General features: G+C 50.7%; 7 protein-coding genes across 7 annotated transcripts; 2 read left to right on the top strand and 5 right to left on the bottom strand.

Annotated features, from left to right (window-relative positions):
• Positions 1-2,381: 2,381 nt before the first annotated feature.
• Positions 2,382-3,271, bottom strand: BDV17DRAFT_256758 (TspO/MBR family protein). The gene is made up of 2 exons (XM_073757109.1): positions 3,127-3,271; positions 2,382-3,050 (listed from the first exon to the last, which is right to left on the bottom strand). Exons 1-2 carry the CDS (start codon positions 3,227-3,229, stop codon positions 2,584-2,586), a joined length of 570 nt encoding a protein of 189 aa, XP_073618228.1. The 5' UTR covers positions 3,230-3,271; the 3' UTR covers positions 2,382-2,583.
• Positions 3,272-4,539: 1,268 nt separating this feature from the next.
• On the bottom strand, positions 4,540-5,052 carry BDV17DRAFT_256756 (uncharacterized protein). Its single transcript, XM_073757108.1, has 2 exons — positions 4,751-5,052; positions 4,540-4,671 (listed from the first exon to the last, which is right to left on the bottom strand). The coding sequence occupies exons 1-2, from the start codon at positions 4,974-4,976 to the stop codon at positions 4,556-4,558; spliced, it is 342 nt and encodes a 113-aa protein (XP_073618227.1). The 5' UTR covers positions 4,977-5,052; the 3' UTR covers positions 4,540-4,555.
• Positions 5,053-7,050: 1,998 nt separating this feature from the next.
• BDV17DRAFT_288935 (uncharacterized protein) lies at positions 7,051-7,729 on the top strand (the record flags this gene model as incomplete). The annotated part of the gene is made up of 2 exons (XM_073761532.1): positions 7,051-7,120; positions 7,182-7,729. The coding sequence occupies 2 exons, from the start codon at positions 7,051-7,053 to the stop codon at positions 7,727-7,729; spliced, it is 618 nt and encodes a 205-aa protein (XP_073618226.1).
• A 1,028-nt stretch (positions 7,730-8,757) lies between these two features.
• BDV17DRAFT_297146 (S-adenosyl-L-methionine-dependent methyltransferase) lies at positions 8,758-10,375 on the bottom strand (the record flags this gene model as incomplete). Its single annotated transcript, XM_073763439.1, has 5 exons — positions 9,996-10,375; positions 9,824-9,950; positions 9,653-9,776; positions 9,133-9,599; positions 8,758-9,071 (listed from the first exon to the last, which is right to left on the bottom strand). Exons 1-5 carry the CDS (start codon positions 10,320-10,322, stop codon positions 8,758-8,760), a joined length of 1,359 nt encoding a protein of 452 aa, XP_073618225.1. The 5' UTR covers positions 10,323-10,375.
• Positions 10,376-11,664: 1,289 nt separating this feature from the next.
• On the top strand, positions 11,665-13,304 carry BDV17DRAFT_297144 (uncharacterized protein). Its single transcript, XM_073763438.1, has 6 exons — positions 11,665-12,035; positions 12,086-12,470; positions 12,518-12,635; positions 12,682-12,749; positions 12,813-12,843; positions 12,917-13,304. The coding sequence occupies exons 1-6, from the start codon at positions 11,871-11,873 to the stop codon at positions 13,263-13,265; spliced, it is 1,116 nt and encodes a 371-aa protein (XP_073618224.1). The 5' UTR covers positions 11,665-11,870; the 3' UTR covers positions 13,266-13,304.
• A 678-nt stretch (positions 13,305-13,982) lies between these two features.
• Positions 13,983-14,630, bottom strand: BDV17DRAFT_288932 (uncharacterized protein; the record flags this gene model as incomplete). Its single annotated transcript, XM_073761531.1, has 1 exon — positions 13,983-14,630. One exon carries the CDS (start codon positions 14,628-14,630, stop codon positions 13,983-13,985), a length of 648 nt encoding a protein of 215 aa, XP_073618223.1.
• A 2,212-nt stretch (positions 14,631-16,842) lies between these two features.
• Positions 16,843-17,336, bottom strand: BDV17DRAFT_288931 (uncharacterized protein; the record flags this gene model as incomplete). The annotated part of the gene is made up of 2 exons (XM_073761530.1): positions 16,843-17,055; positions 17,100-17,336. The coding sequence occupies 2 exons, from the start codon at positions 17,334-17,336 to the stop codon at positions 16,843-16,845; spliced, it is 450 nt and encodes a 149-aa protein (XP_073618222.1).
• Between the last annotated feature and the right edge of the window lie 319 nt (positions 17,337-17,655).

The following is a 17,655-nucleotide window of genomic DNA, read 5'->3' as shown; positions in this document are numbered from 1 at the left end:
CCACGTTGGTCTGCTCCACTGATTCAGACATCGTGTGTTGGGGAAGGGCTGTCGACATTCAAAATCGGAAATTAGGCACACTGGTAGGCCAATGCACAGGAGGGCAAAGCCGGCCCCTGTGGCTTGAGTATAGCGTTGAAGGATGAAGATTTCGTGAATGCGTAGTATATTCTCTTCCTCCTCTGGCGGACGATCAGGGTAATAGTTTACTCGATGAAAGTCCACCAGCTGATTTGTCAATGAATGGGTGAAGAATCTCGATAAGGAGCAGCTAGGCCAATTTACGGTGTGAACCAACTATCCGGTGTTTCTGCCAAAATACCAACTGCAAATTCCTCGGCGTCTCTCAAAGTCTTGGTGGCCTCGTTCTCGTCGATGGAAGGTTGGAGTATTAACTCAGAGCCATTTGCGCTTCGAACCACCTTACTAAAGCCGCCGCCTTTAGGAGCTCCTACTCCAAGATCTTTTAGAGTATTAGCCCAAAGCCAGGCAGAATACAATATATCAGACTGGTATAGCCTATTTTGGGTCTGAAAGTCATATGCCTCCAGCATGTACTTTTTCTTTTGACGGTTCCAGATTCCAGCATACACCCGCACTCACCGAGCAGGTACGGTATGGTAGCCTCCACAGGCTCTATCTCATCCTCGTCATCAAAGATGGAGTTATGACCAAGCACATACTCCGTCTCGAACAATATCTTCTCTTTAACCAAGGAGAGGACAGCTACCCTGCGATCTATTAGTACTGGACTAGACACCCTTCTGCTGTCACTTATTTGACAAGTTTATTGGACCTAGTCCATGCTTAAAGATGCACCTGCACTGTGCGGCTGTTATTAGCAGTTAATGCCGTAATAACTACCAGTTCCGAAGAAACTTTAGGGTCGAAAAGCTTTGTTGCAAGTATACATCTGTCTTGCTTGTCGTTCCTGAATCGCCAGAATAGGGAATCGGCCCGTTTCCTATACTCCGGGTCTCGTTTAGTATTATCATGCGTAGGTGCAATCCAAGCCACCTCGTCCTCGTCGGTACTGCAGGCGTGGCAGTCCTTTAACTTGCGTGCTGATAATAGCCTTCCGGTCTCTATACAGTGTGTCCGTTTCACTATAGAGGCTAGCAAACTCTCAGGCAAGGAGGGAAAGACATCCGCCTCCATTCATCCCCACACCTCGATTTTTCAGCATTCGATACGACAATCGATATTCAGGCTCTGTAGGGAATAGTGCCCGATATCCAGATTGTACCATTATTTCGTATCCATACTTTGTTATCCAGTCTTTGACGAATCCCTGCCATCTTTTGTTAACTCTTTCACAGCGGATAATCTGCACCGGCGCAAGATAGGGAAAGATAAGGCCCAGGATGTCGTAGGGCAATTCACCAAAGTATCCCATTATCGCAGTACAGACCCCCCGCAGACGCGGTGCTACAGCTATAAAGCTTGAGCTTTGGTAACGTATCTGCTGGAGTAAAAATGCATGGTGTAGACTTCAAGTCTTCGTGGGTCTTGATGTCCGGTTCTTCTCGAGTATGTGCAGGTGTATGAAGAACTAGACCCTTTTTGGGAAACACGTAGACTTTATCGTTTCTCTTGCCCCATTCATTGCAATCTCAACAATAGGAAATACGCTGAGTGACAATGCCTCCATTCATCCAGACGCTTCTCGTTGTCTCTTTCTGCGGTTCTAGATCATGATCGGGTTTACCAACACGCCTCCCCCTTGCTCTTTCTATTTTGTACTACCCCTGTTCATCTACGATATGTAAAGAAAGGAAAGCCTGGCCATTCAGCATAGAAACTTTTTCCGGCGCAACGAAGGGCTCCCTCGTAAGCACAAGAAGGATATATTATTTTTTTATAAAGGCATTCCGTCACTTTGGGGGGCATCTTACTCGTGTGCACTAGCTCAAAGTTGGGGTGCATAAACATTGAGAAAATATATCAAATGGCATTTTGAGTCTGAGACAATGGATGTAGATTTTAGACCGGTTCCGTTCTTAAACAAAGAGAATACTCACAAGATGTAATACTTCAGACATCAATACGTGGGACTATGACTCATTGTTGCAGTCTATTCATTCACTTCAGACCTCTTTCAACACATGGAACTCAAGCTGTCTTATCCATAATGAAGTTTCATGTTGATGGGATGTGTTAGACATATCCTCTTGGTGGAATAAAGGTTGCATTCTTTATCTATCAACTTAATGTCATACATAAAGTCCATTGGTTTCCTTTAATTTGTAAACTCCGGAGATTCTTTCAACCATGTGTTTGTTATGTTTCTACCTTGACTCACATAGGTTGATGGTTAGAAAATGGAAGCTAGTTTTTTATAGACTTTGGTCTCGGTGGGACATGACCTCAGCAATGAAGCATGTAGATCGACTACACATGAATGAATTCGAGGCGTACTTTGTTTCTACATAACAATATCTTCATTGTATTAGTATTTGAGCCGTCGATCTGCTGGGCGACCACCTATCGCGATCCAAACAGTCCTTACAACACAACGCAAGACAAAAACCACAAAGCACTCATGGTTCCACGGCCTAATCCGAGAGAATCACGCCTCCCCCTTCACTCCTCCCTGCCCTTCCCCTTCGCCTCACTCCTCGCCTTGTCCTCCGCAGGAACAGTCCACCCATTCAAGATCCCGACCCCGAAATTCAAATACGTTGCGTAACCCAGCCACGCCGCGTAGGGCGTAAACAACCAAAATGCAAAGCGGTCAGTATCCCACCACTCGCGCATCAGTGCCGCAACCGTCCCACCGAGGGCTAGGATATCGACCGCCGCAAGGGCGGGCTTGCGCAGTCCGAAGAAGAGGGGCATCCATACGTGATTGAGGGCTAGTTGGGCGGTGTAGAGGATTTGTGTTTCCGAGGGATATGTCGAGAGGGTTAGGCTTGTGAGGGATTTTGTTGCGTGGTAGGATGCGTAGCCGGTGAGGCCGTAGAGGAGGGTCCAGACCGGGGGGAAGAGCCAGGCGGGCGGTGCCAGGGGGGGTTGTTTGAGGGTTGCGTATTTGGGTTTTGTCCCGTGGCCTGGACAAAGGTATGTATTAGCATTTAGATCTACAATTCCTTTGATTGGGTCGGGATGGTTGGCTGATTGACGTACGGTTCACGAGATAGCCGATCGTGGAGCCGGTCGCGATGGGGGTCAAGGTTGCCAGCAGCGGCGACTCGAAGATCGCCTGGGGGAGGGCAAACGACCACGGCATCCTGATTCTTGACGACGGGGACGGTGGGATGGAAGGGAGGTGATGGTGATGATGTGGTGTCGTCGTTGTCGCGAGGACATGAACAGGGATACATCGCGTGACGTCATGCCGAGGCTTGCCGATGCGCCTCAATGCATAGAGTTCAGCATAGTATAGGTGAGTCAAAGTAAAGGATAAAAAAAGGCTAGGGCTAGAAGCTGCTGATTGACCCGTGTTCCCCGGATCTTTGCAGCCTTAAAGGGCACTCGTTATTCGGTTCGATGCCCTGCCTTCTCCGCCCGCAGTGGGTAGATTTTCCGCTGACCGTTACCGTCGTCTCTCCCTACTTGACTCGAGGGTACATTTTCCCGTACGTGTTACGGCCAGTCTCTCCTATATGGCATCGGCTCTACATCGCGCATTGTAGGCACAAGGTACTAGTGTAGTATACTCGGATATCATAGCAATTGCGGCTCCACCGGAAAAAGACTTGGGTAAAGATATTTGTTGTTTTCCACCTTAATACCCTGTACGGTTCTCAACCGAAATCAGCAATGCTACACCATTCATCCACGGCTCCAGGTTCTGCTCGAGAGCTGCCGGAAACTGCTGTTGGTGCTGGTCAGTCAGGCCACTGATGTGAGGATGCACCACTACATTCTGCAGCCGCCAGAGCTCGCTCGTGTGTGGCAGCGGCTCTGGGTCGGTCACATCCAGCGCTGCACGTCGTAGTCCGCCGTCCGTTTTCTTCGTCTTGAAACAAGCTATCAACGATTATTGGTCCATGATGCCTCCCCTTGAGAGATTAATCAACATTGAGCCGAGGCTTCTGCCCGTCTTTGTTCGCTCTCCGAGAATGGCGAATTTCTCTTGGCCCAGGATGTGCTTGGTGCGGTCCGTCAGGGGCATACAAACAACCAGGATATCGATATCTTGACGCAGGAATTCGTGAAGAGACGCTTCATCGTGCCCGTGATTCCCACTCTATTGGCAGCATGCCTTCCAGATCCCATGTTCTGGGCAGACAAAACCCACCATCGCGTCTACTCTCCGGCGTGGAAACCGGCGAGGCCGTAAAGGCGAGGATTTTCGCACCCATGCTATGGCAGACGCGCGCTACCTGCCTACCAATACTGCACTAACCGAGGATTCCCACGCGGCAGCTCGTCATGACTTAGACGGGGCCCTATGGTTCTTAGAGCTCGCCATGAGACACCCAGCGGCTCTCCCTCTGGCAACTCTCGAGGTAGCGCGAGGGTGGTTGAACGACAAGATTTGAAGGACAACCCATTCGGCAATCTGGGGAGCGTAAATACCAGAGGTGGTCGCCACTTGTACGGTGTCGTCCTAGAATATTCTCTCATGCGGGAGGTGATCTACGCCCCCGGGGAGCAGTTGAATGAACTTGAGATTCGGGGACTGCTCGGGCGTTGAAATAGCAGACAAGGTTGCGAGTATGGTGACTGTTTTGAATATATTTCCAGAGGGAACTTATTTTAACATCTTTTCTGTGTTTGTAACTGGATTTCTTCCGATCCGTACCTGGATCAAGCTGCTCTGCAGCGTCAAAGTTGGTAACTCCATATGATCGATGTACCCAGATGACATTCAGCTGAGCGAGCTTTTCTTGGATATGGGCCATAAATTCTTCTGGCTCCGGGAAGGGGAGCACAGCCAGGAGGGTTTGCTGGGAGCTCATGCTGTCGTGCTGTTGGTCTGAGGAGAATTGACGATGACCCCAAGAGGGCAGCCTGTGTAGTATACCCATTGGGCTATGTATTGCTGGAATGAGGCCATGCGGTCTGATTATGCGCCGCTGCGGGAATGCAGAGATTCCCCCGGGCGACACCCGCTGTTGACACTCGCATTTGGTGGTCCAGCTTCATAGAGCGAAATCATGGCTAGATGGTGGAATGAAGGAATTGGCAGTTTCGCCATGGTTGACGCGGTTCGAATCGCTTACATTGCAGTTGGTATTTGGGAAGAGGAGGAAGAGGACTTCCTCTCCTTGGAGCCGATTGCTCGCAGTGGCAGACCTGGGTTGAAACTTATGTAGAGTATACAGGCCAAGGCCCGGGGAAATCAAAATATTCCCTACAAGCGCGGCTACATAATACTGCTGCCTTGGCCACCACCAGAGCGGGTTACAGAGTCACTAGTGTTGCTTTCCCCCTGGATCGTCTGGTTTCCAACTACGCCACCGCCTATATGCCAATATGGTCTCCGTGAGTATGTGGTGGAGTGAAATGTGGGTTTTATTCACAAAGTGCGTTGCGCGTTGGAGTACACGATGACTTATAGCTTCTGCTGAATGAATCAAAGTTAGTTCATACATTTTCTCATCATACGCCTGCCACACACCCTAAATGCAATCTTGCGCAAACAATGCCGTTTGACATTCTGTGGCGGCATGACCCATCTAAACAGAACTCGACAACAAGACAAGTGGGATAGTGGTGAGCAAAAGCAACTGCGTACCACATACATACTAGCCGTGGAGGAGCGTACTCCAGCAAGATCAGCGGCTAATTTTGATCGCCTTGATTCTCCAGTCGGGTCTCGAACGACTTCGTGGCGGCAGCGAGGCAAGTGTAAGTCACATACTGTTCATTTGAGAGCAAGGGGAGTGACTATCCTCGCGGTAACGTTCTTTCCTGCTAGGCGTCTCTGTTATGCGTCATTAAAACCTTCTGAATGCACATGTTTTGAGGTATAAGTAGCCTTGAATGTAGGAATAAAAGCATTGTTATCGGGATTGACATTTTGAGCTCGGAATTGTCCTCTTCCAAAAAGGGGGTTAGCTTGTGTAAGCTCTGTGGCGTCGTTTCAATAGACCTATTAGCATCTAGTCGAACACCAAATCCGACTTCTCGATGAGGATTGCATTTTGCCCATCGGGTGGCCTCATTATGAGAAGTAGGACTATCTTTGGCCCTGGGCGCTACTCTGAACTGCCATGTTCCACCCCACATTATACTTGCCCTGGCATTGGTGGTTCGATTTCCTTAATTTGTTCAGCCGTGCAGCAATTTGCTCCATTAAGAGACAGCCGTGAAGTCTGTATGCTCTCAGCCCATACTTTAACATCGACCTTAGCCATGAGCAACCCAAAGATCAGCAGTGAGACGTACCTATCTTGGCATTTCCTAGCGGCAAATAAAATCTCATATCTGGCAGGAATTGACTCTATCACATCATTTCTGATCAGATAATATCTGCCATCTACCTACCTCAGCGCTAAGCCTCTCGGTTGATTCGGCGTTGTCAACGGTTGGCTGCCCCATCCAAGTGGGCCACCCATTACGCGGAGGATCGGCACACCACGTAGGCGACCATGTGTCTATATTTGTCATTATCCGTCCATGGGTCTCCTATCAGATGGCTTCCTGAACTCTAGAATTTCCCCATATCCGCGAGAGACAGCCTTAGAACCCTCGGAGTGGTTCGAGCCCACGGCTGTACTTTGGCATGGGATCCACTGATTCGTACTCCTGATCTCATCTGCGGCCTGCGTGGCTGTTCTACGTCTAGTCTACACAGAGCAGATCTGTCGTGATTGTGGCACAGCTCTTCGTGATGGGTATGTCCTTCTGCTCTATCAACAGGCGCTTAGCTCTCACCGTGTGGCATTCAGCTGACGACACCGTCGACGATCTGCAACGAGTCACTTTTGGCAGCGTCTCCGGTTTCAATGACGCCTTTGGGAGGAGCTCTCGGTTTGTAGGGAGGTATTCAAGATATAAAGAGGGCCAACGCTCGGCGTATCTCTCTCAACATCAACAAATCCATCACAATCACAACGAATCTTCACTCAAGCACTCTCACCTTCTACCACCGCCAACATGAAGCTCGCCGCTCTTTTGTCTACCCTCGTGGCTGCCGGCCTTGTCGCCGCTGCTCCTCCCGGCCCTCGTATGTTCTTCCTGCTCTAGCCAATCCTCGTGACATTTCGCTAATCGTGTACTCCTTCTAGCCCCCTCTGAGGTTTCTGGTTTGCCGCCTGTGCCTAGCGGCACTGACGGTGCACCTCTCCCTCCTCCTGAGGAGCACGACAACGAGAAGCGCGGAGATCAGCCTCCTCCTCCGGCGCCCACTGACACCGACGTTCCTCCCCCTCCCAAGGAGAACGGTAACGGGAAGCGGGGCGATGTGCCTCCTCCTCCCAAGGACACCGATGCTCAGATGCCGCCTCCCAAGGAGCAGAAGCGTGGCGACGCGCCTCCCCCTCTTAACCCCACCGACATTGAGATTCTCCCTCCGCCAAAGGACGGGAAAGACAACCAGAAGCGTGGCGACGCCCCTCCTCCACAAAATCCTGCAGATGGCCAGGCACCGCCTCCGAAGGAGCAGAAACGCGAAAATCAGCCTCCTCCTCCTCCTCCTCAGCCCACCGACACCGAGGTCCCTCCTCCCCCCAAGGACGGCAAAGACAACCAGAAGCGTGGCGACGCGCCCCTCCCTCCCAAGCCAGCCGACAACGGCGACGACAGCAAGCCTGTTCCCCCCGCTGAGCACCCTTAAAGGCTTTCTTCCAGATTCCTGGATAAGAGTAGATAGTGAGCTCTGTGGATGAGACGAGCCTCTCAAGACGATAAATTTAGGGAGTCTATCTCTGGTTCATTGAGAGAGTGAGCAGTGTAGAAGGGCAGGTGGTGGCGGGTTTAGTCACTAATATCAGCATTCGCTCGTTATTTGGTATTTGTTTGTGCTTAGGAAGTTCGAGTTGAGCCTTGCGGCTTCTTGGGCTACCTCGTTCTTTGCTTTCTGTCTAGATATATCTTTCTTATTTTTTTTCATTCGTTTCCCTGTCGTTCACCATGTTGTTTGTTTCCTCATCCTGTAGGGTCTTTTGTGGCGTCTGCGAAACTGCCTCTTCGCTTTTTACGTGGCTGGATCAATCGAATAATGAGTTAACCATATAGCCAGAATTTTTCGTTCGATACCAGATAGCACTGGCAAGTATATAAGTACTTTGGTAGCCACTGTAAACCATGTGCAATAAAATCGTTTACTTGGGTTGGCTTCTCATGATGCCTCCAAAATATATATAATCCTCGCGCCGTCAATATCCGCAGCAGAACTCCCTATAACCTTTCCTACAAATCAGATAGGTATATACTTTTGGCGCCAACACCTCTACCAGACTGGTGCGTTGGATAATTTTGGGATCACTGCTTCGTGCGCGATCGTACTCATCATGCGATGCTATTGCTGTCAGCACGAACCTCCCAGTAATCGCTCGAACAAGAAAGGGTTAATCAATCATTAACCTACGAGATGGGATATCAGGGCCATATAAAGTTAGTCCAGGACTCCAGGTTCAAAAGCTGTAAAAGCTAGATCGCGGCTCAATATAGTTAACGTAGTTTTAGCTTTACATTGGACACGGGTTCAAGTCTCTAATTTGATGATAAATTTCATCACCTAGAACACCGATTGGGCAGCTGAATCTGAATCACAATCTCAACCTCAAGTAGATCCAGAACTCTTTATTCTTCAAAAGCACCCCTTACACCAGCACCTCGCTCGGCACGACCGAAGTTACTAATCTAAGCAAGTTCACACTCAATCAAACTCTCAACCCCCCTCCGTCTCGTCCAAATCTTAACAATCTTCAATCCAACACTCCCAACAAGCTCATGCCACTGTTTCTCCGTGCGCTCCTGCGATGCAAAGTCCGCCATCATGATGAGGTCGAGACTCGTCGTCTCCCAGTAGGCATTCGTAGAGGGGATCACGTTCTCGTTGATGAGGATCTTGCTGTGCCCGCGCTTCATGGCAGGGACGAGGTTGGACAGTATTCGGCGGCAGTCCGCGTCTGCCCAGTCGTGCAGGACGGAGTGCATGTAGTAGGCTCGGGCTCCTGAAATCTTGGATTAGTATGGGGGTGGTTGTGGAGGGTCCTATGGGGTAGGGGTTCGTACCCTTAACAGGCTGCTCCTCGAAGAAGTTGTGCCCAACAGTCTCGATCGTCTTCCCCACAGCCTGATTCTGAGCGTTCGCCTGCTCAATAACCTCTGGGAGATCCTGAAGGACCACCCGACCCGGCAAGGACGGCCACTTACGACGGAACTCAGCAAGGTCATGCCCGACGCCACCACCGACATCAACAAGGAGGACATCGTCAGCGCCAAGGTTCAATCCCTCAGTCAGCGACTGAACGGGGAAGAAGCCCTCGTCCATCCAGCTGGGACGGCCCTGGTGGTAGGCTGTCATGTGATTGTTGAACTGCTCGGCGTGGTCGGGGTGGTCTTTGAGGAATTCGAAGAAGTGCGAGGATGTGCGGTAGCCGTCCTGGAAAGCGGCGTGGTTGCCATCGCTGGGGTTGCGGTAGTTGGTCTTCTTGAGGTGGGCGGGGAGGCTGGTGAGGCCGAATGTAATGCAGCCGGTCCTGAGGGTGTTGGTTAGAATGGTATATTGAATGTGTGATTCGGATCAGCTTACATGCAAGGGTAGGCGTCGCTGTAGCGCTTCATTGCGAGCGATGTTGAGAAGCCATTGCGGCGGTAGGTGTCCTCACCGGCTTCTGCAATCACGCCCATGGCGCCGAGATGCTTGAGCAGACGGGCTGTTTCTGTTAGCGAGGAGCAAGCTAACATGAGATCGATCTCATACAGAGTAGCAGAGGCTCAGCGCCGGTAGCTTCAGCGAGCTCGAGGGCCGTCTTGGGGGTGTCATCCTTGGACAGGATAGGGAAAACGCCGAGGTCAACGCATGCTTCGATCGCAGCATAGAGTGTGCTCTGCGATTGTTAGACAAATTATAGAGGATGGCTAGAGGAAAGTACCTGAGACCAACAGTATCTGATCATAGCCTCACGAGGAGTCTCGAGGGCGTAGACGAGATGCCGCGCAGCATCCAAGTACTCGGCGCGGACATCCTCATCCAAGTTCTCCGCGTATGCTCCACCCAAGGAGGTGACCTTCTTCAGGAGGTCAGGCAGGTCCTGAGGAGCATTGGGGCGAATGGCGACGCCGTTGTCGAAGGAATCCGGGGTCTCCGCCCTCTCGACAGGGGAACTGCTGCCCGTATGGATCTCCTTCGCTTGTACGGTGGTATTGGCCTTGATATTCACAGCGATATCCTCGCCGTGAGATTGAGTAGCTTGCGACATTGTGAAAGGGGTATTGAGAATGGGAAGGGGGATGGAAGCGAAATTGAGGGCGGATTCAGGTAGATAGAGGGAACAAAGAATAATATTGCATTGCCTTCCCGGTCGACAACGACAGGCGCAATTGATATAACAATCGTCCCTCGGCTCCCCTGAAAGCGCATGGCAAGGGTGCGGACTGCAAGGATGGAGAACATGGTTGCAAACGCTTGCCACGCAACCTCCAACCGTTGGGGCGCCGTTGGATAAACAGCAGGTGGAGAGCAGATAGTCAAGCCATCCTGTTTCATATCCCTGTCTAGGCAGGTCCGATAAGTCTCTGGCCCGTTGCGTGCGTGAAGGAACGCTAAGGCGCGGTATCTTGGCCGGTGAGCAGGGATCATCATGCGATAGACCAAAGAAGAACCGCTTGCGATGGCAATGTGGAGCATCTGTTGCATGCGAGTCCAGAACTGTGAACGAGCAGGTACCAGATAGTCGACATAGTGGGTATGCAACCGGACGCGCCAAACGCGCATTCCCCAGATGGCATAAGCCACAGAAAGGCAGCTGTTGTTTCTGGCCATTTGGAAATTTGATCCCCAATCTCGGGACAAGCTCTTACTGGAACAGACCAGCAAAGGAATTAGAGCAACGGATACGGCGAAATGATGGTGCTGACAGTGTTGTTTTCCGAAGCTACGTTTAACCGTATACCCTGGCATGAAGCTGTCCCAACTCCATCGGCGAGTCAAATAAGTCCGCAAAATGATACTTGGATACATGGCGGACGTTTCGCATTGAACCTACCCTGGCCATCAAAGGCCACTCTTATTGCCACGAGGACGTTATCTTCCAGGTGCAGTGCGTGGGCAGGATGAAAAATAATGCTGAACGCTACAGACAACCGTGATCCAAGTTTGGCCCCTGGCAGCTGTCAACCAAGCACTCGACCTTTAACGCTGCCAATCGAATTGCCCTCCGAGATGTGGAGGAAACCAAGTGGAAGCCCTAATATAGATCCACAAACGGCGCGCACAATGCGGGATACGGCTGCCAATAAAAGCATCACCAACAGCCAATCTCGACCATCAGCCCCACAACCCGCTATCATCCGGCGGTCCTTGAAGGCTCGGCCCCTGGTCCAGTATGGAGTCGCCAGATGCTGGAGTTGGCCCCGAGAGACGGAAGTACCAATCGTAGCTCTGGGATCAGCCCATCCAGTCCATCGGAAGACTCTTCAGTGCCAAACATAGCAGGTGGACCCATCGAAGGATGCGGGATAACGCTTGGTGTGTGCCGATCCAACTTTCTGGCCCGTGTGCAGTCTTTGTTTGGGATTCGCCCGCTAATTATCGAGTCTCGAATTGCCTCTTCAGGCTGGTCGGTGCATAAGGCATACGCAAATGGCTTGGAAGGATGAAGTGTGAAGAAACTGAGCAGGGACCTACAAGAGTCCAAGGGGCAGCTTATTCCATAAGCTGTTTTTGAATATATTGCTGTGGGTTGCTGGAAGTGGTTCGATCTCACACTCACTCATCCCTGTTCTGCAGAAAATCTACTGCCAACAAAATGGATCACAGAGGAAGTGCCAGCGACGACAAGGGACCGAAGATCCTGTCTGTACTATGGGGACTGACAGGCATCACGGCGGTAATATGTGCTGCACGCATGTTCATCCGAGGAAAGATGCTACGGAATTTCGGGTCTGACGACTGGCTGATTGCGTTTGCAATGGTAATCCCACAGCTCGTCGAGGTGCCTACGAGGAAATGCTGACAGGATAGATCATGAGCATCGCATACTGCGGCATCAACACCGCCAACATCGCGATCGGATACGGCAAGCACGCCTGGGTCCTTGAGGATAAAACAGTCGAGCACGCCAGTCTTCTCAACTCCCTCGGGTTCCTGTTCGGAATCATCTCCTTCTCTGTCCCCAAGCTGGCCGTCGCGGCGATGCTGAACCGAATCCTCAATCCGAGCTTCTGGCAGAAGGCGCTTATCTGGGGATTGGCTGGTCTGGGTGCTGTGATTTCGGGCATTTGCATCATTGTGCTTTTCACGATGTGTGACCCCCCAAAGGCCCTATGGCAGACTTCGCTGGTTGCGGCGGGGCAGGCGACGTGCCGCGATGTCTGGATTCTGGTTGACTATGCTATCTTCACCGGGGGTACGCTCCTGATGGCTATCATTGTAAAGATTGTACTGACCCTCCAGCGTACTCTGCCTTCATCGATCTATACCTCGCCTTTTACCCTGTAACGACGCTGATGAAGCTGCACATGTCACTGCGAAAGCGACTCGCCCTATGCGCGGCCTTAGGACTTGGCTCAATGTAAGTCCTCACACATCTCAGCCTCACTCAAATACTGACCAGGAAGTGCCTCTGCAATGGCAATTGTCAAGTGTACGCAGCTGAAGGGTCTCGCCGATAAATCGGATTATACTTGTATGCCATGCCCAAAGTCCCTCCAGCCCATGCAGCTACACTAATACTACCTCTCCTCCCAAGACGGAACAGCCGACCTCGTCATGTGGACCAAGTACGCTCCCCTTGCTATACATCTACCCTTTGTGACCGTTCCGGGAATACATTGCTAACAGATTCGCGAATAGTGTCGAAGCCAACGTCGTTATCATCGCCTCCTGCATCCCAACCCTCCAGCCCGTCCTCGAGCTCATCCTCGGCAAACGCAAACTCTCCTCCTACAGCGGCAGCAAGAACAGATACAAGGGCAGTCAGCCGTTGAACGACTACAGCTACTCGCATAGCAAGGTGTCCAAAACGCCGCGCACAAAAGATATGACTCTGACTGGCGTCGAGAGTCAGGAGAGTATTCTTCGAGACGACGGAAATAATGGAACTCCCTTGCACACTATTCGGCGGACGGACAATGTAACTGTTGAGTATGAGAGTCACGCGCATGGCGGAGGTCCCGTTGAGAGTGGTCGGGGGTCATGGTGAAGTTGGTTGGGCTGCCCTTGTATATTCGTTGGTATTCGCATCATATCATCTCTTATTAGATTATCATAGACGGAGGTGTACGTTATATTGCACCCACTCTTATACCACAACAGATGAAATCAAAACGAGGCGGACGACTTCGTGCTCAGCTCATATTTCGTCCTTGCATCAAGCTCCGCATAGGGTCGAATAATGTTCCTTGCCACCGGCGCAGTCCGAACCTCAGCAGTATAAGCTACTGGAAACTTCATTAGATACTTCCTTCAGCGAGCTATCATTCGCTGTACTTGGCGTCCTGGTCCGGCTCCGTTGTTGTCATCCAACTCGTCAGTGTATTGCTCTAAGTCGGAGATGATAAAGGCTAGGAAATAGTACTCCCTGTCCTATATGCCTGGGAATAACTTGTCTGTAGATTCATGGTGTGAGCAGCTAGTGCGTTTCGACATAACCGCTATTCTCTAACTATGTCTTGAGCCAGGTCTCTGATGGAATCACGGGTGGCGGCATTTGGTATTGACCCCGTGTATCAAGAATTATTACATATTTCTTCACGGTCCGACGGGGGTTCATTTTCACAGCGCAGAGACTGACTAGAGCTAAGAAGTAACATACTAGTAGTGGGAAAGCCTATTAAGGGCCCACGAGCATACCTTGTGAAAAGTACTGGAATCAGGAAGTTAGCAAGCAAAACATCCGTGTTGAACGGGGAAAACCAATCTAATAGCTGGCGACATATGCGCTTGCCGAGTTGAATGGCAATTCAAGTGGTCCATCCTTTACCCCAGGACACCCTAAGGCTTGAACGAGCGTAGGAAAGGTCTCTTTTTGAATCTGTAAATCTTGCCCGGGACAACCCCTGCCAGTTTTCGGGCGCATCGCCAATGATCCATTTGTCGGAGATCCTGGGGTTGCCAACTGCGTAGTTGTACCTCGTGTGGTCTTCGTTCCATTGGACTTTGGCATCCACATATTCGGGCGGCCCACTTCCTGGGGGCTGGGCTGTAGTCTGAGACGTGGTGGCTGCTTGTTGATCCCGCGACTTTTCTCGACGCTTGACCCTGTTGAGCTTTCGGCTCGGTCTTCCTTTTTAATGGTGCCTGTGCTCGTACTCATGCTAGCGGCGACGCTTCCTGTATCGACTCTGCCCTTTCCCTCGTCGGTATCCTCCCGTCTGACCACATTAGGGGTAGAGTATAATGGAACCGGTGACGCCAAAGGTGGATAGTCGAGTTTGAGCTCACTACCAACCTCACTTGCTAGGCGGATATGACAGTACAGAGCCAGCTTAACTGTCAACCCGCTACTTGCACTCCAAGGGATGGTTTTGTACTTGGCAAGCCTATAATCGGATTCCTGTATCGACATGTCGGAGAGTTACTTCGAGACTGTTAGGAAGAGATCACCCTTTGGTGTGATGTTTGCGGGCGTGAACGCACAGGTCTCGGCGAACTGCGTACCGGGTCAGGCGCCAGATACAGTTGCATAACCAGAAGTTCCTTCTCCGTAATAAGAAACACAAAGCGACATCCATACAGAGAGCCATAGTATAGGACTTGTTCGAAAGGTCTCACGACATCTCGTGCACTCGATCCCTCGTAAGAGTCGTCGACCTGGCTTTGTACAGCATGCAGGGCAGTAGCCCACGATCATTTGTACTTGGTATCTCCAACAACTAGGGCTTTGAATCTTCCTTTTGAGTTGGAACTCCTCTCATGCCCTTCTTCCCAATCAGGCAACACCCTAATCTCTCCATGGTCTTTCCGCCAGATGTGATGAATAATGAATTGAGAACGGCCGAGACAGGGCACTCGATTGACATGCAGACAAGATCACTCAGCCCGCATTCGTTGTAGATTCGATTGTATCCTCCATCTTCAGCCTTGGCTGTCGCATTGAACAGGGGGCCCTCGCGCCGCAATCGTCCCCGAATCGTGCTGCTAGTGTCTCATAATTGAACTGGTTCCAGGGCTCCAATTCCTCAACTGTTTCACTGTAGGTGAACTTCGAGTCCCCTGGTCCCAAGGCGACAACTCTAGGATTGCGTTGAGTCAAATGCAGTAGGAGTGTCTCAGTTATGGTGGAGGCTTTGAGATGTGAACCTCAAACACCAGGGATCCTAGGAGAATTTGGCGAAAATTATATACATTTGGAAGGGAGCATTCACCCGGAGCTCGTTCAGTAAACAGCAACCTAGAGCGAATCGAGTAGGCCCCCAATCGCATAGGTCTCCGGTTCAAACATAATCTCTTCCTTCAACTATTCTCTCTCCAATTGCTGTCAGAGATTCTGGAACACTATGGCATCTCTACAGGATATTCTAGGAGCCGTGCCAGCCTTGTCCAGTATACAGCAGGCTCTCGGAGAGGACCTTCTTGCATGCTCGAGATTGCTCTTCATTCAATACAATCTGTTTTACAATCACCATACGCATCTCCTGACAAAACACGTTCATCCAAAGCAAACCGGGCATGTCATTTGGGCCCTCGCGAGAATCCGAGCTCCTCTTCAACAACATCCCAGCGAGCAGCATATCCAACGGTTCAATCCGAGACGGATTGGACAATTGACGATCCGCGGATTGTTGATATTTCCCAGGTTGACGACAAGGGCAATAATTCTGTCACCTTGAAGCTTCATTCTAGTCTCAGCGGACTGTCTTTAGCGGATGAGTACGCGAGCTGGGAAGAAGGAGAAAAGCTTGATTTGACTCGAACCGAATCCAGGATTGACCAGCTGTGCCAGAACCTAGCCGCCGGGAACCAAGATTCGTTCTATAGAAAATTTGTTGCCAGCCGCGGCAGTCAATTCAGAGACCATGAGAAAGCTCAAAAGTATGTGCAGCATGGTGTCAAACTTTATGTCTCCTCTAAGATATACTCGAAAGAGACAGTGGTGGACACCAAATGTCTCGGTATAGTTGGTATTGTATCTTCCTGCTTCTGTATGTTCACTGGCATCAGATTTTATCAAATTCCAAATGGAAGGAGCGCGCCTTGTCGAAGGATGAGTGGATCATCTCCTGCTTCCGGGTCTACAATAGTACAGACACCTGTCGTCACGGAAAACCACTGACTGGACCTGATTATCACTGTAGTTAGGCTTGGTACAAGCATACGGGCACGCAAACGACCTGCACCCCAACCCGCGGAACGAACAAAATATCAGCGGCGAGAATCAGGTTTATCGGAGCACACGCATCCTGAGCAGGGACAGAGCAAAGCCCCATCTCAACAGCATGATAGCACGCCCATATTGGATGTTAACCCCCTTGGCTTTCCACATTATCGAGGCGCAAGAAGAGTCACGCTTCCCACGGCTTGTGGATGCCGTTCGTCTTGGGTATCCGCATGTCTTTGAGCCGGTGCGAGATGCAGGATCGGAGGTCCCGCTAGTGATTGGCCCTCTTGAGAATTCACACCCTTATCAGCCATCGTCTAGCTCATCTCCATTTCAGCTACCATCCGAGCAGTTGGCGATGGCCGTACGGAATGTTATCGCGGGCATCCCAAGCACAAATCATGGCTCTCCACTAATTCAGTAATATGCGGCATGCTGACTGTCTCATTGTCTCTCCTTGTCATGTCTCCTTCTCCGCCAATGCAGCCAATATAATATCCCATCGCTCACCGAAGAGTAGCTGGCCGGCCTCAGTGCAGTAGTAACTGTCATCTAATAAAGGCTCACCGGAGATTGATTTCGGTGTCCCATTGACTGGGATTAGGAGTAAACGCTTCGTGCGATTGCGGACATTCGCGCCGTTAACGAAGTGGAAGACATTACTTTCCAGCACCTATGAATTTAGTATTACAATCAGCAGAAAGAGTCAGAACTGACTTTGTATTCTTTCCCCACTATTCCGTTCAACAGCTTGAGCTCGCTCTCAAGCTCTGTACCAACATATCTCCATCCTCCTGGCTTCTTCTCCTCCGTAGTGACCTTTTCGGCTCGAATAACCGCCCAGACGATGACCCGACCTGGCATATCAGCCAAGCCCGGCTTCTGCACTACTATGATTCCGCTTGGGCGTGTTTTCTTATAGATAAAGAATCCAGCCCCCCTGTCGTCTTCCATGGTGAAGCCGGTTGCGATACCTCCGAAGCCAATAAACGCTGCTATTTTCTCTTACTGGTGCCGTGGGCCTGGAAGATCTCACCATCGCTTAGTGCAAAATCAGAACCGGAACCTCAGAAAGCAGAAATACGTGATAAGCTATGGAAATCCTGCAGACTATCTGTAACGTTTAAGATTTCCGGGCGCATCATTGCGGACGGGGTTTTTTCTACAAATCCTGGTAGTCTCATTGCTTTGGGAATCCACGCTTGCACTAACGCAACGGACCCCTTGACCAATGCTGTATGTAAAGGCAAGCTTTGAAGCTGATTTACCCCCG

This window comes from Aspergillus undulatus (assembly GCF_047715775.1).
Source record: "Aspergillus undulatus strain CBS 261.88 unplaced genomic scaffold BDV17scaffold_10, whole genome shotgun sequence".
Lineage (NCBI taxonomy): Eukaryota > Fungi > Ascomycota > Eurotiomycetes > Eurotiales > Aspergillaceae > Aspergillus > Aspergillus undulatus.
The sequence above is the reverse complement of the archived record's forward strand: the minus strand, read 5'-3'. Positions and strand labels throughout refer to the sequence as shown.